Raw genomic sequence first — 15,000 nt, 5'->3', positions numbered from 1 at the left:
GGTGAGACAAAGCAAAAGGACAGAGAGGGAGGGAGAGAGAGAGAGAGAGAGAGAGAGAGAGAGAGAGAGAGAGAGAGAAGAGAAGAGAGAGGAGTGGGCAGGGCCCACTAACAGCTGATCACAGACAGCTGTCACAGTCCTTGGTGCACGCTTCCTAATCACAGTTAGTTAGCATGGGGATTAACAGAGGCAAAGTGCCACAATAAAAGGTTAAACCTCATTCCTGCTCCATGCTGTGTCTCAGTCTCACACACACGCGCTTTCACATAGGCCTGCTCACGCTCACTACAACACGCACAAAGACACATACACACACACACACACACACACACTTCACTTGAACTAAAGCATAATAAAGCCAAAACGGGCTGTCTGAGATGACAGCCATTTTACTTCAAACATTCCTCATCATATTAGCTGTCACGCTCTGACATACTGCCTCTGTGCAGGTGTCAATCACATCAGTGAAGAACAGAGAGCATGTGTGTAACTCATAAATAACCACTCCTCCAGCTGGGCTGTCACCCATAAGGCCTCTTAACCAATAGAAACTAAGCCTTCAGCTTCTTCACCAAAAATACCTCCAGAGAGACACTCATCATAAATAAACAATGTACGGCACCTGCCTACTCTTTTTAAAATAGGAACTTGAGCTGAAAGACAGACATACCAGTACAACCAAACAACAAGACTGAAAGGTAACAATCAATGTACAGACTATAGGATGTACCACTCCTGCAAAAACTTGACAATTAGCTGAGAGAAAGGCACACCTGCTGTGAGAACAATAAAGTCCATATTAGTTGACAGTACATACAATATTATAACAATGTATTGATAGATGCTGTCAAGGGAGTTCAGACAAGACACATTAATATCTGACTCATGGAGGGAGTTTTCAGGTTAGGTTTTTAAACACATCCTATGACAAGACATACACAAACTTACTGTACCATTTAAGTTACTCACGTCATTATCGGCCAGTGTGGTTTCAAGCAGAGATATAAGGCGTTCTGGGAACTTCAGAAGTAATTCTTGGTCCGTTATGATGGTCTTATTAAGTCCGTTAGGTTGACCGGATTTGAACCGACTCCGGTCCACCATCAAAGTTTGATAAAAGAGACATACCGCTACCCCAAAAAGCAACAGGGGAAACGTGCAATATCTACGACGGAACGTCCAGATCCGACGTAAAAGCATCCCCACTTTTAATGAGATGCTCTTGGATAAAGTCGAGACGCATACCATTAAGATTATTTACCTCGCTCCCGCATCTTTCCGGAACACGCGACACAGTTGCACTGCGAAGCGCTTGGGAAGCGAGGAAGAAACACGCACTTCAGGGTTCGACTGGAATATAATGTGATACAGCATTCTCTTAGCGCATTCTTCAATCGTGACGTGAAATGCAAATCGAGAACACAGAACTTAATGGTATCTCAATAAACCAATGATAAAGATCATACTTCCCCATGAAAACTTGTACTTCTGAGAAACTCAAGCGTAAAACACATCTAGTAATAATGTCCCTCAATCTAGTCGATTCAACACATATTTCTGAATGTCCAGAGTGCGCATGAAAGTTTTCTGGTGCTGTTTTTTTCCCCTCTCCTTAGACTTGAGCCCCATGGTTGATTAAAAACACTCCCAAGTAGCGGAACCTCATGACTGCAAGTAATGATACTCCTCCTCCCTCGAGCGCTGTCAGAAAACTTCTGCCGCTCACATCCAAATTCAGCCAGAGAGGGGGAAAAGCTTCTCAAGAAGCACAAACGGTGTCACGCTGAGATTTAAAGCGTTATTACAGAGTCACGAAGGCAATGTTTTCCCCGTTCAGTCTGGATTTTTTTCTTGCACAGTGAATGTGTCCACCTGGTTTGCGTTAATCCGGTGAAAGAAGTAAACAGCGACTTCCTCCCCTAACTGAGCTCAGGATCACATACGCATTAAAAGCAGGACTCATCTGGGATAAAAACTGATCCCTGAGGGGAAATACATTTAGTTACGTTTAGTAGGAGTCAGGAAACACAAAGGACAGGATAGTTGTTCACGTTTCAGAAAAGTGAAACGTAATTAAATTCCACCGAGTACTCTGAACATTCCGAAATCGCACATGCCAGCTCGGTCGGGGGTCGAGAGACACCCCCACTTCTTATGCGGACTGAAGAACCGCAGCCATACTCGTGGCTGAAAAACCTTCAACGGAAAACTGCCGCCTATATAACGAAGACCACGGCTGTACGGTCAGAATAAGGCAACGTTATATTTTAACTGCGTTTCATATGAACGCACGGAGCGGTGCATGTATGAAAGGGCGTTGTTGAAGTGTTTGCAATTTCATATCGGATGACCAAACATTCAATTTTGAAAAGTATTATGCTTGACCAGAAAGGCCAAAATACTTGTTACCATATTCACAAATTATTAGATTGTGTACGCTGACAATAACACAGCCACACACTCGAATACCAAAAGTTGTTCATTTTATTGATATTTTTTCTACATCTCTGGAAACTTTGAATTACCATTTCAGTGCAGGCCAGAGTATTGACACAGACACACATACTTACAGACTTACATACACACAGGCCTGAATCATCACTTTGTTCTCTCTATTATACATTAAGAGCTCTTCCTTATGTAGGACAATCAAGTCCTTCATCAATCAGAGCAACAAAAGTAACCTAACCAACATGGGTCACCAGTAACCATCAAAATCCTTACTGGTAAACATCAACTATCTTATCATGGAATATTCACTGTAATCATACGCATGACTATCAGACTCAACCTCCACTTCAGACGTGCACTCAACGAGTTCCTTGGACTGACGGTGTGTCCGGTGAGACTGTTTTGCCCAGTCTGGGTCATCATCGTCTGTGTGTGTGTGGATAAACAGGGTACTTCAGGCTGAGTGTTCATGGGGTTGTGACCCACCACCATGGTGCGAGGCAGGCTGGGGAATGTCTGAGTATTGGATGCGTGACTGTTCTCTCTCTCCCCCTTACAAAATATCCATCACCCCCTCTCCCCTGAGGACTTATGGAACATGACAAAATCACCCTGGACAAATCTGGCCGGTTCTAACCCTTGCTCCTCCTCACTCCCTTACACAACACACATACACACACTGTTGCATTACAACACACACAAACACTCACACACATACACTGTTGTGTGACAACAGAAACACACATACACTAGGGGGAGAGAGGCGTTCGGGTTTGGGACAGAGGGTCTATTTATGCCTGCTGCCTCTCCTCTTCATGGCGGCTGTGCACTGAGGGCAGTACCACTTCCCTTTGGGTGCTTCGGTCAGGCCCACACAGCCGTAGTGAAACCACTCGATGGGACACTGCAGAGAAGAGAAAAAACACAGGTTACAACAGTGCAGATGGGGGAAAAAAAAACACAGATCAGAACACTGCTGTGTCCCAGCACTCTTTGGCTACAAGTCTCCATGTGTGCTTTATTTTCACTAATCTTCAAACACATTAGGGAGTTGACACTTGATGGTGACTAGGAGTTGAGAGAAGCACTAGTGTTGGTGCTCTTTATAGACATACCACTTTTGTCTTGGAACATATATTTGAAAACATTTCATTTTTAAAAAATACAGCACATTATTTATGTAAACAGAATTATGGCCATTCACTAAGAAAAACTCTTCCTCTTGGTTAATTCAATTTCAAACTAGGCACTTAACTTAACTGGTGGCATTAAAAGCCTACATGTGTGTAGAAACACAGAGACTGTAACTACACTGGGACAGTGCATGAATATCAGGTTGTGGTGTGATGTGTTCAGACAGACTGTTTGTGACAGTGTATCACATGTGTAGGTTTTGAAGTAATCCCTCATTCAGCACTGCAGTATGACATTTGTCCTACAACAAACGACTTTTTGCACATTTCACGAGATGATGGCGCAAGCCTTTGGGCTAAGGGTGGTTTCGTTCACACACACTCCTCAGTATTTCAGGGTGAATTATGAAAAGCATACATTATTGATGTATTCATGTGTGTGTGTGTGTGCCTGTGTGTGTGTCTTTGGTCGGCTGAATGTGTTTGTGTGGAGTCAGAGCAGTGGCGTTCTAATGTATTAGTGTTTGTGTGTGTTTTCACTGGCTATATGAGACTGTAAATGCGCGCGTGTGTGTGTGTGTGTGTGTGTGTGTGTTGGGGGGGGGGGGGGGGGGGGGGGTTTGAAGATGAGATGTGTGTGCGGGAATGTTTTATGAGCTTAAACTGTACTTACATCCTGATTATCACAGCCCACCATCTCACCATAAGAAACCTGTAAACACAGACAGCATTATCGCATGAACACATTACCTCACATTCACACTCTACACACAGACAGAATTTCAACACACACAGATCCAGACACCGTCATGACAACTCTCACAAACCTATACATCACACAGGGTATACCATCCCAGTCCCTCCTCTTCCTCTGACTGGAGCCCAGTGTGTGTACCTTCCTGGAATTAGGCTGAGCGTGTATATCTTCCTCTGACCGTAGCTGAGTATATGTACTGTGCTGTGAAGTGAGCAGAGTGTGTGTGCTGCCCTTTGACTGGAGCCCAGTGTGTGTATTGTTCTGTGAAGTGAGCAGAGTGTGTGTGCTGGCCTTTGACTGGAGCCCAGTGTGTGTACTGTTCTGTGAAATGAGCAGAGTGTGTATACTGTCCTGGGAAGTGAGCGGAGTGTGTGTACTGTCCTGTGAAGTGAGCGGAGTGTGTGTACCTGGTTGCAGATGCAGTATCGGGGCTCATTGGGGTCATAGGTCCAGTCCACCTGGTTGTTGCTGTCATTCTCAGGCAGTGTGGTCACCTGCTGCACCAGCTCATGGGCCAAAGCAGAGGATGACGAGCAGGACGACAGTGAGGAAGAGGATGAGGATGAAGAGGACTGGTGGTTGGAAGACTTTGTGTTGCCTCTATAAGATAACACAAACACAGAGTGTGAGAGAGTGAGAAAGGGAGAGACAACAGGATGCTTGCACAACCGCTTATTTACGTTAAGAAGCAGTCAAACACAAGCGACAGCACATGCTGAGGATTTGGTTGTGTCATACTTGGTCTTGCGTCCGCCGCTGCGGGAGTCAGAGGTGGCACTGGGAGTGAGAGTCTGGGTGAGGGTGGTGGCCAAGGCAGAGGTGGAGTAGCCCGTGGAGTCTCGGCTCAACGAGAATTCCCGACCCAAGAAATCATTATTCTTAATGGCCTCATAGCTGGCCTTCATACTGGACGTTCTCCTACCCTCCTTCATCTGTAACAAAGACACCATGATTTCAACCACCACACACTCAGTCTGAACATTCACAGACTGCAGGCTTTACTGCTCTACATGTTTCCCTGGCTATTTGGACAGAAGACATGAGGTCTATGGCAATCAGAGACAAAGGTAATAAAGACGCTCTTATGTTAACTAGGGGTTAGTTGAGCAGGGTATAAGTGAGCAGTGGAGTGGAGGTGAGAGACTCATTACCTGTGCTGTGGCCTGTACTGCCTGGGCTGCTGCCATGGTAATAGCCCCAGCTCCGGCAGCTGGTCCAGCAGGTAGAGAACTCAGGTTATAGGAGGAGAGAGACTGAGATGTGTTCACGTTATACACACTGTTTGAAGAGGAGGACGTACTGTTTGTCCTGCAGCCTGAGAGAGAGAGAGAGAGAGAGAGAGAGAGACAGAGAGAGAGAGACAGAGAAGGAGAGAGGTGGGCAGGGCTTACTAACAGCTGAAGAAAGACTGAGGGAATGTTTAACTCATTGTAACGACCAAAGCTTTCTTTCAGAGTCCGGGCCTGGGTCTGTTCCCCACTGGTACCCAACAGGTGACCTGTAAAAAAATGTGTGTGTGGGTGGGGAAAAAAAGAAAAAGAAAAACAATGATTTGCGGGTGTGGGCATACTGCAGAATAAAACTGGACTGAGTCCGCTAAGGGGCAATAAAAACTGAAAACGGAAAAAGAAACAAGGAAGAACGTCTAACGTTGCACAGAGGGTCAGTTCTCTCCATTCCAGCATGAAGCACTGTCAGCGACAGAGAGAGAGAGACTTCTCCACTGCTGAGTTTGTTATTCGACAGAAAGGTAGCCAACTTCAACAAAAGACAGCAGACCAAAACTCTTTTCCTCTACATTAATCTAAAGCACTAGTAAATGTTCCATGATCAATGTGTTTAACACACAGACACAGAGCAATGATTGTTTTATTTAGCCTAAGTCAGGCTGTGGTGGAAGCCTCTCTCTATAATGAAATAGAGTAAAACAATCCCATAAAGGTCTGTTAAATGTTACATGAGTGAGTGCCACAGCGCACAGTGTCTTTAACGGTTTAATTTAGCCTGAGTGAGGCTGCTGTGGTAGCCGGGGAAAAAAAAAAAATCTCTTTGGCGCGAGTTTACTTTGGTTGTTGGCCAAGCTGTTCCAGCTTTTAGCCTATTCCAGTTTATTGTCACTTGGATCTTGCATATGCAGAAAACTAGTCTCTTTTTGCCATTTTAGGGCACAAGTGAGAAATAAACCCGTTTAAAACTAACACTGAGTGAGTGTAGCCTGTGTGTTTCATTGCGGGGGCAGGGTGGACAGCAGGTTTTAGAGAACGATGCGGGCTGGGTTATGGAATTGATCTGTGGATATTTGGGGATAACAGGCCGGGTGTGGTATCGAACATTGCGGATTCGGGTTTCTAAAACAGGACCTGGGCAGGACTCTGGTTTCTTTAAGCAACACGTGTATGGTAGGGCTCACACGGCCCGTACAGGGCTCAGTTACCTGGTGTGTTCTCCTTGGAGGCGTCTGATGTGAGCGTGGAGAGCAGGGCCTCGGATTTAAACTTCTTCTCAGGTACGTGCTCGGTGGTGTGATGAGCCGGCGTGCTGTATTTCCGCTCTGGTACACATCAGACATATAAGACATAGGTCAGGAGACTTCTCTCCTCCAGAACAGGAAAGAGAGAACACACACCATCTGTACAGCATAAGACACACACACACACCCCAAAATAACACTACAGAGATCCTAGCCTCCCTCGGAAAGAGACTATATATGTACTGCTCAGTATACTGGGCAGAGAATAAGGTGAGATATAAGAGTGTCTGCAGGTAAATCCTTATTCCTTATCAAACACAAGACCCCAGACTACCGCCACCCCCAAAGTGTACACTGTGAACAATGCAATATCTGATCTGGGACACTTTGGGGATGGTAATGTGATGTATTTTAACTGAATGTTTAATGTCTGTAAAACAGACACCAAGGTAATTGGTAAAAGCTGGAACTGTTCAATTTTAACGAAAGATGTAGCTTGGCATTGGTTGGTGGAGTGCTGTGTCTGGTCAACTGCTGGTTTCAAATGATGTCACGCCCTTCTAAACTAACAGTACAGTAGGGGAGTCTGCCAGGTGTAGTGGATTGCATGATTAGCAATCCTATATTACAGTTAGCCTTTGTATAGCTTGCCTAGTAAAAGTACTACAAGGGCTGGCTATGCTGAATTTAACAATGCGTGTATTCTTTGAGGAATAAAGAAGTAAAGTTTGCTTACTATGGTTATGTCTGATGAACTGACTGTTTACGGACATGGACATAGATTTCACATTTCTGGGCTATAGTTTCCTTGTTTTCTCATGTAGTTGGCATGTGAACTAGTGAAACAGTAGTGGCATTTACCATACAATGTTACACCGTAATAACACAAGGTAAATTGAGTTTTCAGTAAGAGTTTGGCGTCACATATTGGATGTGTACCCCTGCCACACAGCTCTGGAATGTACCTGAAAAAAAGCTGGTCTGGAGCCCTGAACTGTAATGAGGTAACAGTGCACACAGGAAAGAAGGGCTGGTGTGTGTGATACTGAAAAAGGCAGAGAGAGGTGATTGAGTGGCGGAGCTTACTCTCTACGGTGGCATGTGAGTGGACATGGTGGTTATTGACAGGCTGGGAGGGGCTGTCCATTTCCAGTGATCCTGATATAGAGAAAAGAAGCCAGTTAGTATAAACACAGATACCGTGACTGACACAACAAATCACTACATTTCAGCAGCTAACACAGATCAACGCATTCTACACTCTAAGCTGACTGAGGAGGAAGAACAAAATGTAATTAATGCTCCAATACTGGACTCAGCACAATGAGCATTAATCCCCATGCCCACAATATAAGAATAAATACAGACAAAAGTTTAGAAAACATTCCTCCCACACATAATCGTCCAATGGAGGCCGGCCCAAGAATGAAGCCTCCTCTTTGGCATGTGGACCAAGGGCAGCCAAATGTAGGTAATACCTCATCTCACACACATGCACATAATTTGCCTTAGCACTAACATTTCAGTCCATGATTCAGACATCTATACTATGGCCATACCAATGGTATATACCATACCATTATTTTCCCCTATTGGGCCATCTCATCAGACATTATCCATCATACAATAAACAAAATACACTCATAAGCCAGAATCAGCAATGCTCTGAAAACAGCTCAAACCAGGCACCAGCTGTAGTACTGACACGGTGTATCTGAAATGTATACTTGACTGAAAGCTGTTACTCACGTCTCTCTAGGATTTCTGTAATGCCAGCGTTGTCAGCCTCCAACTCCATCTTGAACTTGGCCAGTTCCTGATCCAGCTTCCTCAGGTGACGGTCCACCTGAACAACATGACCACAAAACAACCACATGATCTCACTACAGTCACTGTCCCAGGGGTGTTATCAAACAATACTAAAAATCACAACCATAACAATATATCACGTCCTATTCCTAGAGCCACATAAATACAAAAACAATATAAACAGTACCACAAACCTTTGTGAATTTTAATTTAGCAAGCTGGCTAAATGACAAATGATTGAGACCAACATCCCTCTACTGAACAGTGTTCTATCTACTTACAACTCTTCTCTAAATTTACAGTATATATGTGCCACCTAGTGGACTACTACTGCTTGTGCAGTTACATTTGTGAGCAGTATCCTAAATCAAAATCCAAGTGCTGCTGAATCACATTCAAGCCCAAAAGGTTGAATGATCAGTGAAATTACTCACCAAATCATAAATCTGATTAGCTAACTGGACTTTTTCATCAGCATCTTCCAATGCTTTGTAATAGTCCTGTGAGTTGGGGGGAAAAAAAGAGAGAAACAGAGAGGAAAAACATTGAGATATTGTTCTAATGCCAGTTATGCCCCAGTGATGGTGGCTTTAATGAGGAAAAACATATGCTATACCATTACAAGTGGTATTACACAGGACGTGCTGTAATATTCAGTTTCTAAAAAGGCTCATTCCACACTTAATACAACTTCAAGTCCCTTCTAACAAAAACTATTTAATGCAATCCACAAAAGTAGCTGCCTAACAAGCTTGAGCCCATGTAAGTTAAGATGCAAGTCTTAAAAACTAAGTGTCAGTGTCCTCCTATTGCATCGGGCGTCATTGCATTAAAAGACAATGCTGTGCTGTAGATCTAATGTAAAACACAACCGTAGAATCAAAACAATGGATGCATATGGAGGTATTGCCCTAAGCATACAAGACACATTCCGATTGTTGTTCAATACCTTTTTGATGACTTCCATCTGTTCCTCCCTCCACTCGGGTTTGTTTTTCTTTGCGTTGATAAAAAACTCATTAACCCGCTGCTCCAGCTGGTCCATTGCATCTGTGGAGGACAGCGGTGTTACCACATTTCCATCAAAATGAGAAATTCAGAGGGCATTAGTGTAACAAGTCCGAGATGAAACAAAAGTATGTGCCAACCGATTATCCTTTCATATTTAGTTGTTGAAATGTTCAATTCCAGACAGTTAGTCTCTGGGATAAATCGTACATTTCACAGAGAACCGTTGATAATCTAGATGTCGAAAATGTTTTGGTAGAACACACGTGTCAAAAGTTCAAGTTATTAAATATACTATAACTTGACTAAACAATGACCTACTAGGTCCTAAAGCGCCTGGGAATTATTAAATAAGCGGATAGATCGCTGCAATTAATAACAGCGCAATTCTGCATTAGGTTTCTTCATAGATAACATAGAACTTCTGTGACATTAGCTATGTCGGTACAAAGTTCAGGAGACATCAAATTATAAAACATTCGTAATATTTTTCCCACAATAATGCAAGGTTCAGTTTTACGTGCAAAATGTACAACTAAAATGTTTGGACACTGCGCTTTGGCCGTTTCAAGACGGCGTCTGAAGTGAGACAGTCACGTTGCTGTAATGCCTACTCTGTACTTGCAGGTCCATCTCCCGCATTTCCGTAAACCTGTCGCGGAGATCCATGGGTAGCTGCTCGATCACTGCCACAGAGAAGAAAAACCCAAGTTATAGCCTAGCCTAGCAAGCTAACAGTCAGAGCACCAGGTTTCGAGAATGTGACACATAACTGGAACCAGAAGCTCCAATATAAGCACGGATGCAAAAATCCAATTAAATACTCACTTTCGAGGTAATCCTCTAAGTACAGCATTTTGGTAAATATGATGTTTTGACCGTATTACGAAAAGACCCCTATTCTTCAATATGGCGCCGTCTACAGCCGAATGTCGAAGGAAGAAAAAATGCAAAAGAAGGCAGTCCTTCACGTTTACGACGTGCAATACGATTGGCCAAACATTGACCTGCGCGGAAGACGACTTTAAGTTTGGAGACGCTCATGGTAATTGTAGTTTTGGTCATAATTTTAGTCGGCGTCCGATTGAGATCAATAAAGCCAAGAGATCTTTATAATGACGATTTAACAAAACAAGCTCAACAAGAAAGAGAAGGGGAGAGGGAGAGAGAGAGAGAAAGAGAGCTCTCAATACACTGCATGAGTTTGTATCATCTTCTTGAATGATCTCCTGTATTTTTCTCCAGTCCGCTTCTCCTCTTGTATACTTAAATTGCTGCCACATCCCCGTAATACAGCACAAAATTGAACTCATTAATATGATCAACGGCTATTTGGCTCAGGTGTGCTTGTGCATGTGTAGCCTACCGCAAAATGTAGTCTATACAACACTGCCGCCCTCCAAAGTGGAAGTTGGTTAAAATTGCTGTAAACCAAAATAAATCCCAAACATAACTGCAAACTGGCTCTATGACTATTGTTAAAATATTGAAGTAAACACAATTTATTTAACATTTAAGCTGTTAGGTTAATTATATGAAGAAAGAGAGAAAAAAGAAAATTAGGCTAAAGGATGGTTGCCTTTGAGTGTACTATGTGGATTCCATCCCGGCCGCCTCATTCTCTGCTCCTGGATGGCTCTCATCTATACACTGTTCTCAAATTGGTGCTCAGAAAATCGACACCAGACTAATTTGCAACCTTAGCAATACATCGTCCACTTTTAGCATATCTATATAAGCATATACTCTATTTATTACCACGTCCATTTTATCGCTCTGCCCGCTCATCTGTTTGCCATTTTTTATATCTGCACTATTGCTAAAATGTTTAATAACTGCAGCGCCATTCCTTTTATAACATATACATGATATAAATTAACGATATACATTTCTCTCCACTATGTAAATTAAAATAAAAGATGCATAGTCTTGACAATGTAAACCTGAAGCCTGGGGCAATTTTAAAGCCTTGCTAGTTTGATATGAACACATATTCACTGAACAATTTTATTCTTACATTAGAAAGAATTTATCAGTGATGCAGGTTGTGACACATACGACCTTTAAATTTACTGAACTATATTAGGCACAAGATCGCTAAACTGAGCTTTGTAATTACATTTTTGTTAAATAAATATTATTAGGCCACTATTAAAATATTAAGCAAATAACATTAATAACGTTCTTCACTATTGTTATACAGCATAAACTGCGACCTTAACAAGCGTCGCAGTCATCTTGAATGGAAGTTCTGTGTAAGCACCACCGGTCATAACTTGCAGAAGGGCAGTAACTGAGGAAAAGTCATAACAACTTTGCATCGAAAACATTTAACCCACTTAAACATGGAGGAGGCGAGAATGGAAGAGGACTGAGTTAAGACATCTGGCAATATTGTTATTTGATGTGACCTCTTCGCCGATCCATGGTATCTCTCGGGGGCGGATAGCTGTGTGCATTCCGTCTCTCTCTCTCTGTTACAGCCCATTATGCAGGATATGCAAGCAATTAGGCGAGAATGCCTCTAGGACCCGGAGGATCTGCCCATGTAGTCTACGACACATAGCACACAGCGCGTTGAGGCTAGTTTCTAATTCCCTGTACATGCAGAAGTTGGGCTGACGCTGCTGACTTTACTTCACTGTTAACATCACAAATTTTATGAATGGACTACGGGAAATAGGACATCTCACCGAATATTAGAGCTGCTGTAATAATGCCATGTGAACCTCAAAAGTACTTAGGAAATACAAAGCCTTTACCCACTGCTGTGGATTTGGTTGACTTTATGTTGCGCGCGCAAGGATGAAGTTCGCGTTCAAAAGTTTTCACTTTTCACCCAGATGATAAAAAGTGGAAAGGTAAAGCGTTACTACGACAGTCTACAATCGATTATTTTCGCCAGTCAAAGCGGTGTTTACGACACGTTTTGGCATATCTAGCTGGATATATTTTTTCTTGCACCGAGGTAAGTGCTTGGTGAATGAGTTGGATATGTCAGCACCCCCGTGCGCTCCTCTGCCTACTTCATCATACCGAAGTTCGAGAAAGTAAGAAACCACCTGTTGTGAATGCTTTGAACAACTTCCCACGGCTATTACATGCTTAAACAAGACACTGAGGAGGCGCTTGTTGCGCGCTCGGGAGATGTAAGTCTGCATATAAAGATAACGACTATTGCGCACAATTATAAGTTTTTAGAGTGTTAATACTAAATGAATTTTCTAATTTATTTTGTCAATTTTTTTTACTTTTAGTGGGATATGTTGTCATGGTGGTGAAAGTTAAAATGAGGAGTCGTGACAAACAGTTGGTGCGCTCAGTATGGCTCGGGAGGATTCGGTGAAGTGTTTGCGCTGTCTGCTGTACGCTCTCAATTTACTCTTCTGGGTAAGAGAAGTCCAAGTCTGTTAGCAGCAGGTGGCCGAGCAGGCGCTCACGTTACACACCGTGACCAAGCTTACCCCCCTCATACTGACGCGTGCTCTCAAGACGCGTTGCTGGTCAGAGTACCAAACGAACCAGCGCACGAACAATGTATTTTCCCTCTCTCCATCCTCCGCTACTGTCAGGGAAGACGCATGTAGCATTTAAGCAGTGCTACCAGCGACATATTTTAAATTCTGCTGTATGCTATTTATAGGGAATTAAATGTGATAAGCAGCAGGGAAGTTTTTTTTAGGGCAAAGAATGTCAACGTTACTCAAACTAGACCACTGCTGCTAATATTATTGCATGTCAAACATACCAAAGCACGTATACATTTACATGCCTGTCTATCTTAACGTAGATCATTATAGTTTTACCTAATATAATCTAAATCTTAAGGTCAAGTTTAAGTGAGCACAGTTTGTGGGAGCATACATTCTTCAAACTACATCTCTCTCTTTCCCTCTCTGTCTCACTCTCCCCCTCTCTCCCTATCTATCTCTCTGTATTTCTCTTTTCCTCTTTTCCTCTCTGTCAGCTCATGGCACTTTGTGTGTTAGGTGTGGCAGCATGGCTGAGGGAATACCTGAACAACGTACTTATACTGACTGCTGACACTAGGTGAGTGTCTGTGAGTGGGTCTCAGTCATTCACCTTTTCAACTGCATCATGGGTTTCACCAGCTCAAGTGGCCACAGAGAGCAAAAGCACCTGCAGACTTCAGGTTGTTTCCCAAATCAGCTATTTGTTCCCTATGTAGTAGTTTTCCTTCGATGGATTCAGTGCTGTGGAAAAACACTCAAACAGTTTGAGTTATGGCCAAACTCTTTTGAGTCAGCATCACTTTTAGCCATTTATATGCTTGAATCAGATGATAAAAGTTTATAGGGTAAAAAACAGTCTACAGAAATGGGATTGCTAGAGGTTCATCAACCTGCCTCATCAACCATGAAACAAAATGAAACTGTAAGGATTTTATTTTGAATAGACGGTAGTTAATTTATTATCAGCAAAATAGTGAATTTTATATCTGTGTGTGTGTATATGTGTGTGTGTATGTGTGGAAGGGTGGGTGAGTGGGTCGGTGACCAGAGGGACATTCAACATCTCTAATGGTGAGGGGACTTCCCATGGCACAAGAAAAAAAGAAGGAATGAGGAGATGCAAGGCTGAAAGCTGTGTGTGTGTGTGTGTGTGTGTGTGTGAGAAGGGGGGAGTAGAAGCTCACACCGTTCTCTCAACAAATGGCTTTAACAAATTCATATATAATAGATCAGCCTCTATGACTGACCTCTCTGACAATATGAGACTGAAAATCTGAACACTTTTGTGCGTTTTAAAGAAGAGTGTGTGAGAGAGAGAGAGAGAGAGAGAGAGACAGACAAAGAGACAGATGGACAGATAGAGTGGGGGAGAGAGAGAGAGAAAGAGAGACAGACTTTGCATTCCTTCAGGGTGCAATCACTATTTACTTGTAACTGGTTTGTTAATATGAACACTGGCTTGGGAGAAGGGGAGAGCAGACAGAAAAGAAGAAGAAGGCAAAGAGCACTAACAAGATGGACAGATAAATAAACAAAAAGACTGCCAAGGAATGACTCCCCCTGTTACTTCTCCCTCCCTCCTTCCTTTCCTCCCTTCCTCCTTCTCTCTTTTTCTCTCAACAGGCTGGAGGAGGCAGCGATCCTTACGTACTCCCCCGTGGTTCATCCAGTCATCATCGCTGTATGCTGTTTTCTAATCATTGTGGCCATGGTGGGCTACTGTGGCACGCTGAAATGCAGTCTGCTCCTCCTGTCCTGGGTACGTCCCTGAAAGGTGGATGGATGGAGAGAGAGAGAGAGAGAGAGAGAGAGAGAGAGAGAGAGAACAGAACTTGGTTGGTTGAAGATCTATGTTGTATTGGTAAGCTAAGCTAGGAATCCATCACTCACGTAAGGCCA

General features: G+C 43.1%; 3 protein-coding genes across 4 annotated transcripts in view; 1 reads left to right on the top strand and 2 right to left on the bottom strand.

Moving 5' to 3' along the window:
* Positions 1 to 1,248, bottom strand: part of cped1 (cadherin-like and PC-esterase domain containing 1) — a 44,085-nt gene extending 42,837 nt beyond the window's left edge. The window contains exon 1 of the mRNA XM_030777264.1: positions 970 to 1,248. Coding sequence (XP_030633124.1) covers positions 970 to 1,248 — 279 coding nt within the window. The remainder of the gene's footprint in view (positions 1 to 969) is intronic.
* A 1,239-nt stretch (positions 1,249 to 2,487) lies between these two features.
* ing3 (inhibitor of growth family, member 3) lies at positions 2,488 to 10,555 on the bottom strand. Of its 2 annotated transcripts, XM_030772536.1 has the most exons (12): positions 10,457 to 10,555; positions 10,243 to 10,314; positions 9,570 to 9,670; positions 9,055 to 9,120; positions 8,561 to 8,657; positions 7,898 to 7,969; positions 6,776 to 6,892; positions 5,493 to 5,656; positions 5,080 to 5,273; positions 4,749 to 4,941; positions 4,258 to 4,296; positions 2,488 to 3,355 (listed from the first exon to the last, which is right to left on the bottom strand). In XM_030772536.1, exons 1-12 carry the CDS (start codon positions 10,482 to 10,484, stop codon positions 3,239 to 3,241), a joined length of 1,260 nt encoding a protein of 419 aa, XP_030628396.1. In that variant the 5' UTR covers positions 10,485 to 10,555; the 3' UTR covers positions 2,488 to 3,238. The 2 variants fall into 2 exon arrangements, with proteins under 2 accessions (XP_030628396.1, XP_030628404.1); XM_030772544.1 differs by lacking the exons at positions 2,488 to 3,355; positions 4,258 to 4,296 and having other exon boundaries at positions 4,753 to 4,941; positions 5,080 to 5,106; positions 5,516 to 5,656.
* Positions 10,556 to 12,952: 2,397 nt separating this feature from the next.
* Positions 12,953 to 15,000, top strand: part of tspan12 (tetraspanin 12) — a 10,270-nt gene continuing 8,222 nt past the window's right edge. The window contains exons 1-3 of the mRNA XM_030789962.1: positions 12,953 to 13,018; positions 13,596 to 13,678; positions 14,725 to 14,860. Coding sequence (XP_030645822.1) covers positions 12,953 to 13,018; positions 13,596 to 13,678; positions 14,725 to 14,860 — 285 coding nt within the window. The remainder of the gene's footprint in view (positions 13,019 to 13,595; positions 13,679 to 14,724; positions 14,861 to 15,000) is intronic.

Source organism: Chanos chanos, chromosome 1 (assembly GCF_902362185.1).
Source record: "Chanos chanos chromosome 1, fChaCha1.1, whole genome shotgun sequence".
Taxonomy (NCBI): Eukaryota; Metazoa; Chordata; class Actinopteri; order Gonorynchiformes; family Chanidae; genus Chanos; species Chanos chanos.
Note: the sequence above shows the minus strand (reverse complement) of the source record. Positions and strands in the feature narration are given on the sequence as shown.